Source organism: Podarcis raffonei, chromosome 16 (assembly GCF_027172205.1).
Source record: "Podarcis raffonei isolate rPodRaf1 chromosome 16, rPodRaf1.pri, whole genome shotgun sequence".
NCBI classification, from domain to species: domain Eukaryota; kingdom Metazoa; phylum Chordata; class Lepidosauria; order Squamata; family Lacertidae; genus Podarcis; species Podarcis raffonei.
Window position 1 is genome coordinate 24635691 of NC_070617.1, and position 13946 is coordinate 24649636.

At 49.1% G+C, this 13946-nt stretch overlaps 2 protein-coding genes and 1 non-coding gene across 4 annotated transcripts in view; 2 read left to right on the top strand and 1 right to left on the bottom strand.

The window, feature by feature from the left end:
* The window catches only part of SELENOM (selenoprotein M), a 33096-nt gene that overhangs the window by 16348 nt on the left and 2802 nt on the right, over positions 1-13946 (bottom strand). The window lies entirely within an intron of this gene.
* Positions 6151-6224, top strand: TRNAI-GAU (transfer RNA isoleucine (anticodon GAU)). Its single transcript has one exon. It is a non-coding gene; the product is annotated as a tRNA-Ile (tRNA).
* The window catches only part of INPP5J (inositol polyphosphate-5-phosphatase J), a 40171-nt gene continuing 37745 nt past the window's right edge, over positions 11521-13946 (top strand). Inside the window, exon 1 of one of the 2 annotated variants that reach the window (XM_053369080.1) lies at positions 11521-11662. In XM_053369080.1, coding sequence (XP_053225055.1) covers positions 11546-11662 — 117 coding nt within the window. In that variant the 5' untranslated portion in view covers positions 11521-11545. The other variant, XM_053369081.1, reaches the window with a different exon arrangement.

Sequence of the window (13946 nt, forward strand, 5' to 3'; positions counted from 1 at the left end):
CTTGGAGTGAAAGAGCCTTGGAGTGGGGAGCCGTAAAGGTAAAGGGACCCCTGACCATTAGGTCCAGTCGTGGTCAACTCTGGGGTTGCGGCGTTCATCTCGCTTTACTGGCCGAGGGAGCCAGTGTACAGCTTCCAGGTCATGTGGCCAGCATGACTAAGCCGCTTCTGGCAAACCAGAGCAGCGTACGGAAACGCTGTTTACCTTCCCGCCGGAATGGTATCTATTTATCTACTTGTACTTTGAGGTGCTTTCGAACTGCTAGGTTGGCAGGAGCAGGGACCAAGCAATGGGAGCTCACCCCATCACGGGGATTCAAACTGCTGACCTTTTGATTGGCAAGTCCTAGGCTCTGTGTTTGTCAAAGTGCAAGTAGATAAATAGGTACCACTCTGGCGGGAAGGTAAACGGTGTTTCCGTGTGCTGCTCTGGTTCGCCAGAAGTGGCTTAGTCATGTTGGCCACATGACCCGGAAGCTGTACGCCGGCTCCCTCGGCCAATAAAGTGAGATGAGCGCCGCAACCCCAGAGTCGGCCACGACTGGACCTAATGGTCAGGGGTCCCTTTACCTTTTAGTGTAGAGAAAAGGCAAGTAAGAAGGGAGATGATAGAATATTATGAAATGATGGCATGGCATGGTGAAAGTGGATAGAGAAGATTTTTACTCCCCCCCCCCCGAAAAAAAAACAGAGTCCTTTTTGTTGAAGATTATCCAGACACAAATTCCCAGGTGTCAAAAAAGGTTGGTTATGTATGCCACTACTGCGGCCCGTGTTTTGTTAGCCCCAAAATGGAAAACAAGCGAGGTCCCAACCAAAGAAGAATGGCAACTTAAACTGATGGAATATGCACAGCTTGCAGACCTAACATATAGAACACGAGAACAAGAAGGACATAGGTTTAATAATAGAATACTGAATGGTTTCGTTTATGTAAAATATGCAGGGATTTATGTTATGCAACATGAACCATGGAAAGGGAAGAAGGGAGGTCATTGATATTTTAAGGTTGTTTAAATGAATATTCTAAAATGTAAAACAGAAAATTTAATAAAAATTATTGAGAAATTTTTTACTCCCTCTCTCATAACTCATGGACATTTAGTGCCACTGAATGTTGGTAGAGTCAGGACAGGCGAAAGAAGTAACTTCTTCCCGCAGAGCAGAGTTAAATCTGTGGAACTCCCTGCCACAGGAGGCATTGATGGCCACCAACCCAGATGGCTTGAAAAGAGGTTTAGGCAATTGTATTGAGGACAAGGCTACCAGCGGCTGCTAACCATGATGGTTATGCTCTGCTTCCATGGTCAAAGGCAGTAATGCTTCTGAACATTGCTAGGAACCACAGGTAGACAGAGCTCTGTTGAACTTACATCGTGCTTGAGGGTTTCCTACAGACCTCTGGTCGGCCACTGTGAGAACAGGATGCTGGATGAGATGCGTCATTGTCTGATCCAGCAGGTTCTGTTTATGTTCTTGTGGCTCTGCTGGGGAGCAGTGTCTGTTGGGTTCAGTTCCTGCTTATGGGCTTCTCATCTGGTTGGCCACTGTGAGATCGGAACCCCAGACTCTCCAAATGTCCCTATTTTCCAGGGACGTCCCTGATTTTTAGAGAAGCCGTCCTGGTTTTTGACTGGATCCCGGAATGTCCCACTTTTCCTTAGGACGTCCCCAGTGCTTTTTTCCTTAAAAAATGTTTGGGGGTACTCTCATTTTGACTCAAGAAAACCACCATTTCATAGTTCAAATCGGGGAACAATAAATACAGTAAATGGACAAAAGTACAAAGATTCACAAAATGTTTAGGGGTATGCGTACCCCTGCATCCCCCCCCCAGAAAAAAAGCACTGGACGTCCATATTTTCATCAAAATATTGGAGGATATGGAGTTATGCAAGCCAAGGAGATAAGTAACTAGACAACCTTTAGAACACATCTGAAGGCAGCTCTGTATAGGGAAGTTTTCGTTTTTTAAAATGTTCAATGTTTATTATGTTTTCATCTATGTTGGAAGGTGCCCATAGTGGCTGGGGGGCAACCCAGTCAGATGGGTGGGGTATAAATAGTAACATTATTATTATGGGATAAAAAGGTAAAGGGACCCCTGACCGTTAGGTCCAGTCGTGACCGACTCTGGGGTTGCGGCACTCATCTCGCTTTATTGGCCGAGGGAGTCGGCATACAGCTTCCGGGTCATGTGGCTAGCATGACTAAGCCACTTCTGGCAAACCAGAACAGCGCACGGAAACGCCGTTTACCTTCCCACCAGAGCGGTACCTATTTATCTACTTGCACTGGCGTGCTTTCGAACTGCTAGGTTGGCAGGAGCAAGGACTGAGCAACGGGAGCTCACCCCGTCGCGGGGATTCGAACCGCTGACCTTCTGATTGGCAAGTCCTAGGCTCTGTGGTTTAACCCACAGTGCCACCTGCGTTCCTATTATTAGATAGGACACCCCTATTTTCATTGGAGAAATGTTGGAGGGTATGGAACCCTCGACCTCTCAGGTTCAATTACAGAGCCTAATAATAACCAATGCAAGCTGTTCTGGAACAGCGATCAAAGCGTGGAAGGGGGTGGGAAAGTATTCTGGAATGAATGTCAGAGCAGCAGAGAAACCTCTAATTAGAGAAATATTGCAAGTCTCAGCGGTGGGGGGGCTAGGATTCCAAAACCAGCAATAGGGCATCACCTTTATATTAGGGTATCTTTCTTTCAGCCTGGGGGGCTGCATTCCCTTGTGGGCAGCCAGTTGGGGGCCGCACACCAGGGATGGTTGGGGCCAGAGGCAAACATGGGCAGAGTCACAAATGCAACTCCTGCCTTCATACAGTTCGGCTGCATTCCGGCTACACAAGTCGGAGGTTTGGACAGAAACATCTTTCCACCTTTCATCCAGGCAGTGTAAAGGACGTGCTCCATCTGGGTGGAAGCACTCGGGGCGCGTCTGGAGCAGGGCTTGTAGGGAGTGTAGGCACAAGCTGGGGAGAGTCCTGGGGGCCAGGTGATGAGGACTGCAAGGGCCACAATCACATTGAGTCCTTAGTCTTTCCAAGGTAGCCTGAACATTCACACAGAACATAGATGAGCTGGGCAGGTGGCAGATGAAGATGATGGATTTTTCAGAGCTAGCCAACCTTACTGGAAGAGTCCGCGACCAGAAGGAGGAGGAGTACCAGGAGGAATGGACGAAATTTAAAGACTATTTAGTTAAATATGTTAAGTTAAGTTAAGTTAATTGGAAAAGCTTGCAAATACCAGATAGAATTCGGGTATGTGAGCTTTCAAAAATGTAACGTGATGAATTAATATGTTCAGTGCCAAATTTGAAAGAAAGAAAGAAAGATGTTAAGTGATTAAGTTAATTTTATAAGAATATTGGTTTTGGAGAACTGTTAAAATGAAATTCAACCAGGGGGAATACGAGCAAGTTACTTAACAATGTTACTAAGATTGGTTTAAATATGGCTGAGATTTATGTCTGTTTGTCTATTTGTTTGTTTGTTTAATTTTTTTTTTTGGAAAATTAAGATTTTTTTTTTGAAAAAAAAGGAAGATGAGCTGGACAGGATCAGGCCTGTGCATAGCTGTCAATGTTTTCCCTTTTTAAAGGGAAATTCCCTTATTCCGAATAGGATTCCTCACAAGAAAAGGGAAAAGTTGACAGCTATGGGCCCATCTCGTCCTGCATCCTGGTGCCTTTGGCAGGTCCCACCCCCCACCCCAACGGAGGAGACCTGGTGTGCAGAATTAGCTGGATAAGAGGGTACAAAAGGCTGTGCCCTATTTTTGAAAGCTCCCATACCCTAAAGACGCTCCCCCTGCAAGTGGAAAAGTAGCACATCAGGAAGCCGGCTAAACTAGACTTTCCTCCCTTCGCATAATATTAGTTTAATTTGCAGGGGATGTCGTTCCTGCGTGGGGACTGAGAGCATCCCAAAATGTGATCTCTTCCTATACTATTTTACGATTCTACTACACAGGCGGGCCCGGCCTAAATGCAGTGATCTGCTTTTTTCTCGTTGTTGTCTCTGACTACTTCCAGACAATCTCCTTACTGGGCACCCATTTTGATTTGTTGTGGGGAGGTGAGATGCCATTGTCTCAAGTTTGTATTAATCCCACGTTTTCTGGTGCATTACTACAGATGCCCTGGGGGGGGCGTTTAGGGGAGAAGGGGAAGAAATGGGCTTGTTGCACCAAATGAACTTGGATTGCACAGCCTGGATGGGACTGAATCCCACTGGAAAAGAGCCTCGGTCTGGAAGGGTTTTCTGAGATCAGCCATTTGGCTGCAGTCCTGCCATGAACCACCAGGGGGCAGAGATTCCTCCCTGTGTTGAGCGCTCAGCCCCAGGGAGTTTGGCGCATGCTTGAAAGGTTACCGGTATATATGTGTGTGTGTGTGTGTGTGTGTCTGTGTGTGTGATGCTCAGGAAAAAGCCTTGAGGCCATCCAAAGTTCATTGCGGTCTGTGCACCTGTTGTAAAGGAAAAGGACACTGCATGGGAAATAAATACTTCCGGATATGTGAGCTGGTGTGGTGCAATGGCTGAAACATTCATTTCATTTCATTTCATTTCAATACCGCTTTATATTTTTAAGAAAAATCTCAAAATATGTTTACAGCATATTAAAACATCAATAATACAATCCAAAACCAAACATTTCTGAAGAAAGTAAAAAATAGAGTATACAGTCAAAGCAGCATAATTAACAGAAAACTAAAATATTATCTTAAAGATTTCAAAATAAAACATTAGAAAGGAGGTCAACTAGAGAATAAATATTTAATACAAACAAAGTTAACAAAAAGAAATATATATATATTTTAAAAAATTGCTAATTGAAGTCAAATATAAAATGCACATTTAAAGCAGCATAATTAACAAGAGAACAAGATATTACCATATCCAGTATATTCACAGATAGGAACAAAGCACACTGGAAGGCTGCCTTATACTGAGTGAGACCAGTGGTCCATCTAGCTCAGTACTGCCAACACTGGCTGGCAGCAGCTGCCCAGGGAGTCTTCCCCCAGCCCAGACTGGATATACCAAGGACTTAACCTGAGACCTTCTGCATGCAAAGCAGATGCTCTACCACTGACCTGCAGCCCCTCACTACACTACATTAGACCACTGGGTCCACCTAGCTCAGTAATGTCTGCACTGACAGGCAGCAGCTCTCTGAGGTTCCAGGCAAGGAAGAGCTGATATCAAGGCAGGTCTATGCATACATTTAAAGCACATTCAACACACCTTCCTCTCCAATGAGGATCCTGGGAAATGCAGTTTCTGCCCCACTAGCTACAATTCGAAGAACCCTCAACAAATGACAGCTCCCAGGGCACATTTTTGGGGGGTGTCATGTGCTTTAAATGAGCGTTGAATGTGCTTGGAATGTATGGATTCAATCTGCTCATTTTTGGAGCTGAAGGACTCATCCCAGCCAGATCAAAAGCACAGAGCAGGGAGGATCCCAGGGGATCCATAGAGAGAAGCCTGGCAGTGGGTGGGTGGGGGGCACCTTCCATTTTCTGTGAACTGTCCTGAGACCTCCGGTATAGGGGAGTATATAAATTCAACAAATAAAGAAAAATAAAATAAATAATTTTAAAAAATTGTGAATCTAATAGAAATGTAAAAAGAAAGAAAACAAATGATAAAATAGTAATGTTAACTTAAAAACAAAACACAACAGACAACATAAATCCATTGCAAGATGACCTTAACAATAAGAATACTGATGTAGCCTTGCAAATTAATGCAGGCAGCCCAAATATCCAAACCGGTGTCTGAATGAAATCGACACTGATAAGCCGTGCAGTCAAACCCAGGAAGGGCAGGGAGACCCAGAGGAAGATTGTTCTCCTTCCATCCTTGCAATGGAAGCCTCTCAACCATCATGAGGGCTTTAGCGGTCCATCAACGTGAGATTTCCCTGCTCTGTCCAGGTCTGGGGGGATCTTGAGTCTCAAAGGAGCAACCTAGTCCAGAAGAGCACAGCTAGGACCAGGACCTTGGACAGCTCCAAGGGACCATGTACTGTTCATGCGGCTTCACCTCAAAAAGGCTTTTGCAGAGTTGGGAAAGGTTCATGACAGGCAAGCAAAGTGATCCCGGGGATGGAAGGAGGAAGAGAGGCTGCAGTCTGGATAGCTCAGTTGGTTAGAGCGGGGTGCTGATAACGCCAAGGCTGCAGGTTCAATCCCTGTATGGGACAGCTGCATATTCCTGCATTGCTAGGGGTTAGATGATCCTCAAGGTCCCTTCCAGTTCTACAGTTTAGGGCTTTTTAGTTTAGAGAAAAGACAAATAGGCGGTGCCATGAAATCAAGTAGGCGGTGCCAAGTTTATGAAATCATGCAATGCATGGAGAAAGAGGACTGAAAAAAGTTCCCCCTCCCCCTGTCGTAGTCCTAGAATTCATGGACATCCAACGAAGGTTGATGTTGGAAATTGGAAATAAAGTCCATCTTCACACAGTGCATAAACTGTGGAACTCACTGCCACAGGAGGCGTTTTAAATAATATATTGTTTTTCTCCCCACTCCGTTCTTGTTTGGGTTTTTTTTTTTTGGTCATGTATTTCAGGCTTTAATGTCGTATTTTTATGTGGTGAACTGCCCTGAGATCTGTGCATGAAGGGCGGCATACAAGTTTGATAAATAATCATAATAATTTAAAAGAGGATTGGACAAATCCATGCAGGAGAAGGCTATCTGTGGCTACTAGCCATGATGGCTATCCTCTGACTCCATGGTTGGAGGGAGCAATGCTTCTGAATACCAGTTCCTGGAAGCCACAAGAGGGGGAAGTACTCTGGTGCTTGAATCCTGCTTGCTAGTTTCCTATAGGGGTATTGGGTTGGCCATGGGATGTAGGTGGCGCTGTGGTCTAAACCACTGAGCCTCTTGGGCTTGCCGTTCAGAAGGTCGGCGGTTCGAATCCCCATGATGGAGTGAGCTCCCGTTGCTCTGTCCCAGCTCCTGCCAACCTAGCAGTTCGAAAGCACACCAGTGCAAGTAGATAAATAGGTACCGCTGTGGTGGGAAAGTAAATGGCGTTTCCGTGCACTCTGGCTGCCATCACAGTCACTAGTGGAGGAAGAGGCGTGCGGGGGGAGTACACCGGCCCCGGCAGCGCAATCCCGGTGGGGTGCCATCGTACTGCTCCCCTGCCCACGCTGGGTGCCACGCCCCTACGGGCAGCACACCACACCCCCAGGATGTGCGCCAGCCCCACCCCCACCTGCTCTCTGCCCCCCCTGATGCCAGAGCATGAAGCTCCGCCACTGATCACAGTGTCCTGATGTGCCAGAAGCAGTTTAGTCATGCTAGCCACAAGACACAGAAAGCTGTCTGTGGACAAATGCTGGCTCCCTTGGCCTGAAAGCGAGATGAGCGCCGCAACCCCATAGTCGCCTTTGACTGGACTTAACCATCCAGAAGTCCTTTACCTTTACCTTTTATCTGTCTGGTTGACCACTGTGAGAACAAGGATGCTGGACTAGATGGGCCATTGGCCTGATCCAGCAGCCAGGTTCTTATGCTTACGCCCAAGACATGTTGCCTCTGCAGAGAGCGACAGCCAACTGAAGCCTTGTGTGGACTGACCAGGGAAGACATCCCATCCCTGAGTCTGCAGGTGAGGGAGGAGCTGCTTCAGGTAAGTCAACCTCTTCGCCCTCAGCTCTCTTCAGGTCCTCTGCTGTGGGCAGCCCAGGCATTACTTCTTCAGAGATTCTAGAGGCATCTCGGTGCAGGCCTGAGGCCAGGCAGCCCTGTACCTTCTCCAGACTTCATGACATTGGGGGTCTCCTTGACACATGTGCTTGTAACAGAGGCAAGCAAGTGACAATGATAAGAACACAGAAGATGGAAAATGCTTATTGAACTTATGGGGGAGGGGGGAATTGTGTGCATGTGAAAACGTTGGCAGCATTAAGATAAATTCAAGTTTTGTTGGATGTAATAATGGAATTCCGAATGGTTTTGTTTATGTAAAATATGCAGGGATTTATGATATGCAAAATGAACCATGGAAGGAGAAGAAGGGAAGTCGTTGACATTTTAAGGTTGCTTAAATCAATATTCTGGACAAGGGTGGCGCCGTGGGTTAAACCACAGAGCCTAGGACTTGCCAATCAGAAGGTCGGCAGTTCAAATCCCCATGACGGAGTGAGCTCCCATTGCTCGGTCCCTGCTCCTGCCAACCTAGCAGTTCGAAAGCATGTCAAAGTGCAAGTAGATAAATAGGTACCACTCTGGCAGGAAGGTAAACAGCGTTTCTGTGCACTGCTCTGGTTTGCCAGAAGCGGCTTAGTCGTGCTGGCCACATGACCCGGAAGCTGTACGCCGGCTCCCTTGGCCAATAAAGCGAGATGAGCGCCGCAACCCCCAGAGTCGGCCACGACTGGACCTAATGGTCAGGGGTCCCTTTACCTTTAAATGAATATTCTAGAGCGTAAAACAGAAAATTTAATAAAAAATTATATGTATATAAAAAAAGAACATAGCCCTGCTGAAATGGGCCAATGGCCCATCTAGTCTAGCATCCTGTTCTCACAGTGGCCAATCAGATGCGCATTATGGGAAGCCCGTCAAGCAAAGAATCATAGAGTTGAAAGGGACCACAAGGGTCATTGCAGGAATCCTTTGCCCCAATGTGTGGCTCAAACCCACAACCCTGATATTAAGAGCCTCACACTCTACCAACTGAAGTATCCCAAATGGCAGTACCTGAGTGCAGCAGTACTCTCCAATTGTCGCTCTCCCTATTTTCTGGTATACAGAGGTAGACTGTGCCTGAGCATGGAGGTTCTATCGGAATCGCCCTCCATAAGAAGGGTCTTGCCAGACTGGGCCATCTAGTGTAGCATCCTGTTCTCACAGTGGCCAAATGTTGGAGGGGGCATCCGTGCACTCAGAGCCGCCTGGAATTTAAACAAGACATCTGTTGATCGATTTTGGCGAAGAAGGATTCGAACCGGATATCCACACATGCCTATCTGCAGCCGAACTGAATCAAGCAAGGAAGGGCATGTGCATCCGTGACCTTGGGAAGGTCGGCGAACGAGATGGGCTATTTATTTTCCTGTCTGAAACGTTTTTCACCCTGCCCTGCAGCCGAGAGTCAGTGTGCCTTACATAGAATCAATAGAAACAAGACGATGGGGTGGGTGAGTGGATATGTGTGCTTTAGCGCTGAAGGGCTGTAAAAGGGCAAAAAAACAGCAGCACCGCCCCTCTCTTTGGGACAGTGACCTAGTTTGAAGTGCAACTGAGAAAAAGGAGAGGGAAACAGGAGGAAGCAGCAACCTTGCAGAGGTCAAAGCAGTCTCCCCTGACCTGGACCCCACCCCCAGCTGGCCCCCAGCAAGCATGGCCATTTGGGGCGATCGCTTCCATCACCCCCAGCCAGCACGTGCACACGAAACTGCAGCAAAATATCATCAGCTGTTGCCACAGAAAAAATACAGCTCTTCCTCACGTTCATTGGATCCTGCCTCCACTGTGTTACCTCTGACCGATAACGAGCTTAGGGGGACACTGAATGCCGTGATGGAGAGTTGGGCTGTAAAAGCCAACCCCATTTTTTTCTATAAGTGTTATATTAGGGTTATTATTATTATCATTAGTAGTTGGGACGCAGGTGGCGCTGTGGGTTAAACCACAGAGCCTAGGACTTGCCGATCAGAAGGTCAGCGGTTTGAATCCCCGCGACGGGGTGAGCTCCCATTGCTCCTGCCAACCTAGCAGTTCGAAAGCACGTCAAAGTGCAAGTAGATAAATAGGTACCGCTCTGGCGGGAAGGTAAAAGGCGTTTCCATGCGCTGCTCTGTTTCGCCAGAAGCGGCTTAGTCATGCTGGCCACGTGACCTGGAAGCTGTATGCCGGCTCCCTCGGCCAGTAAAGTGAGATGAGCGCCGCAACCCCAGAGTCGGCCACGACTGGACCTAATGGTCAGGGGTCCCTTTACCTTTAGTAGTCGTACTTCTCCTCTTCCTCCCAAGAAGGGGTACTTCTTGTGAGATTCAGGTGCCACAATAAGTTGACCTGCCTTGGGTACACCCTGACTTAGAAAAATAGGAGCCAACTCCTAGGGGCTGAGGTCCCTTCTGCCACACTCCCCCCCCCAAATTGAGAGGGCCAAGCTCCTTCAAAGTTGATGGACATTGCCATTCAAATGCTGTCCCTGTGCCATGTCTTGTGATGAATTCTGTGGGGCGGGGCTCATGGATGTAGCCAGGATTTTTGTTAGCAGGCAGGCTTTTGTTGGAGCGGGGGCAGAACCTCAGATTTGTATTGATTTGTATTGATTTAGGTGGGCAGCTGCCCACCTGCCTCCCCCTTGACTACACCCATAGTGGGGCTTACATGGGCCCTCCAATATTTCACAGTGGTACCTTGGTTCTCAAACAACTTGGAACCCAAACACTGCAAACCTGGAAGTAAGTTTTCTGGTTTGCGAACTTTTTTTGGAAGCCTAACATGCTCCGTTTTAAGTGTTATGCTTCCATTTTGAGTGCCACACTTCCGTTTTGAGTGTTACGCTGAGGTCTGTCTGCTTTTGCTACTTATTTTGCATTTTTGTAGCTCTTTTTTTATTTGTTTTTGTGATTGTGTGGGACCCAGTTCAGCTACTGATTGATTTATTGATTGTGTGACTGCAGGACATTGATTATTGCTTTCATTTTATGGATCAATGGTCTCGTTAGATAGTACTGTAAAATTCATGTTAAACTGCTGTTTTAGGGGTTGTTTTTAAACATCTGGAAAGGATGAATCCGTTTTGCATTACTTTCTATGGGAAAGCGTGCCTTGGCTTTGGAACACTTTGGTTTTGGAATGGACTTCCGGAACGGATTAAGTTTGAGAACCAAGGTACCACTGTATTCAAGCTGGCACTCCTGCTAGGAAAGATCAAGGAGCAGTAGCCCTGCCAACCCAGCCAGATGAGCGGGATATAAATATTATTATTATTATTATTATTATTATTATTATTATTATTATTATTATTATTATTACAGTGATACCTCGGGTTAAGAACTTAATTCGTTCCGGAGGTCCGTTCTTAACCTGAAACTGTTCTTAACCTGAAGCACCACTTTAGCTAATGGGGCCTCCTGCTGCCGCCGCGCCACTGGAGCACAATTTCTGTTCTCATCCTGAAGCAAAGTTCTTAACCCGAGGTAATATTTCTGGGTTTGCGGAGTCTGTAACCTGAAGCGTCTGTAAACTGAAGCGTATGTAACCTGAGGTACCACTGTGTTGTTGTTGTTGTTGTTGTTATCATCGGACTCCGTTGGGAATCTCCTCCGGCGGCGCTTTCCGGCGCCTGCTGCTCACGAGGACTAGCGGCTTGTACGGTATTTTTAGCAATAAAAGCCGCGCTTCTTCTCCGCAGCGCCCCCACGCGGCAGTCCGCAGCGCGCTCCTGCGCCTTTAAATCCTCCGGCAGGTTGCCGGCTCCGGTGACGTCACGGGCTGCCCGGGCTGCGGGAGGGAGCTCAGCATCGCCGGGGAAGGAGCTGCGCACGCGATGGAGCAGCAGCAGCAGCCGCCGCCGCCGCCGCCGCTCAGCAGCGCCAACAGCAGCCGGAGGAAGCAGGCGCTGGCCAGGGGCCGAGCCGCCTCGGGGGCGTCCGAGCGGCGCCAGGTGAGCGCGGACGGGGCCGGCCTTTCCCCCTCCTGGCCGCAGGTGGACGGAGGCCATTGGCGGAGCCGGCGGGCCCCGGAGCCAATGGCCGGGCAGGTGAAGGAGAAGGCGAAGGTGGCCCTGGCTGGGGAGGCGAAGGGGCGACGGTGGGGAGGGAGCCAGGAGTCCGGAATCCCAGCATGGGGGCTCAGGTGTGTAAGTTAGGCACGCTCCGGGTGCGTGGGAGGGGGAGCCTCCCGGGAGTTAGCGAGCGGCTGTCTGGCTCGCTCATCCCCCCACCTCCTCTGGGAAATGGGTACACGCAGAGTCTGGGCAGAAAGGAAGGGGCTGGCTTCTGGGTGTGGGGTGGTGGGTGGAGGGGGCTGGTTCTTAAGCATTGCGGGGGGGGCGGCGTTCAGAGGAGCTTATCTGCCCATTGTGTGCGCGCACGTGTGAGTGCTTGCAGCACCGGGGAGGTGGGACGGGGGATGCTTGAAGACCACCGAGCACAGCATCTCAGAAGCGCCAGCCAGGTTTTGAGAAGGGACCCCCTCCTGCCACCACCACCCTTTTTTAGCGTGCGTGTGGTGGTCCATTCGGTGCAAGGGTGAGCTTCCGATTCTGACAGGTGTGCATTCTGGGGCTGCCTATTTTCTGGATGGTCTGGGATGGATTTCCCCCTCCCCGCAGGAAGACTCTGAGGTGCCCATTGTACGGAGCGGGGCTCTGCCGCTGTTTCCAAGAGGCGCTCTGCTCTCTCCTCCCCCTGCCCCAGATTCCAGGTTGCTTGCTTGCTTGTTTATTTATTATCTGCTCATTACATTTATATCCTACCTTATTTTCCTCCGATGAGCTCAAGGTGGTATATGTGGTTCTCCCCTCAGTTAATCCCCGCAACAACAACCCTGTGAGGTAGGCTAGGCTGAGAGGCAGTGATTGGCACCCAAGATCACCCAATGAGTTCTGTGGCTGAACAAGGGATTCAGATCTCCTCCCTCCCTTATGTATTCCTCAGGACAACCCTGTGAACTTGGTTTGGCACCCAAGATCACCCAATAAGTTTCATGTGGCTGAGTGGAGAATTCGAACCCTGGTCTCAGCCAGACATTCTAACCATGACAACCTGCTGGCTCTCAGCCTTTGCTTATGGGGAAGAGGGTGACATAGTGGTGATGGACAGGCAGACCCCCCACCCCCACAACCCCCCTTCTCTGCTAATGCCATCTCCCTTGCTATTGTTATTACTATCATCATCATCTACATTGGCACAATATTATAATCAATTAGTGATAGGGGGCTCTGTAGAGCAAAATATGCAAAGGGTGGTTCCCTGCCCCGAATGGCTTACAATCTAATTTTAGACACGTGGGGGGGGGTTGGGGTGAAGTAAGGATAACGGCAGATGGAGGAATCTTGAAAGGGAGCTCTAAACGCCTACATGGCCTTTGTTTCAGATGGTGTGTGTGTGTGTGTGTAGATTGGGTGTGTGGGGTTGAAGCAGGGGCTTTGCGGAAGTGGTGGGTTTACATGGACACCCCCTGCCTGATGCCACCAGATGTCCTGTGTCACCTTTCCAGGGAAATGTGCCTTTTAAATCTTTCCTGGGTGCCCCTTCGTCACACCTCCTGCCAGCTGCCATCCTGGTGTCTAAGCTACACCTTCTCCCCCTCCCTTCTTTTCTCCAGCTCTTGCTGGGGCCAGACTCCTTTGGTGCCCTTGCCCATTCTAGTGCCAGCTGGTCTGTGGGCAAATCCTTTTTTCTTTTTTTTGAGTCTGCAGCTGGCACTGTGGAGCAAACACCCCCTTTTCTTCTCTCCTCCTGCTGGTGGCAAAAGAGCGCCCGGGGTCTGCCTGCCGCAGGCACTCTGTGCCCGCTTCCTGCTTTCGGGAGATGCAAAAGCATGGATGCCAAGGTGAATGAATATGCCCACCTGGCAGCAGCAGCAAGGCGGGCATTGGGCAGGCCCAGGCAGAGAGGGAGGGGAGGCTGGGAGAGGAAGCTCTCTTCTGGGGAAAGGGAGCCGGGAGAGAGGACGTCCTCTACCTTTCTCGCTGTCAGCAGGACTGGGAGCTCTGCAACCAGCTGGGCAGAGCAGGAGAGAGAGGGGAAGGGAAATGAAGGGCACGTAAGCTGCGAGAGACGGGCACTGTGGAGGGCAGAAGGTGCTCACCAATCCTCTATGGCAGGTGGTGCTAGTTGGGGCTGCTGGGGTGGAAAGCGGGGGCTGCTCCCCCCGCAATAGACAGCACCATCTCATGCTAGTTTTGCGTTGTCCCCATCCTCCTCTGCGCTGAGTTTGCCAAG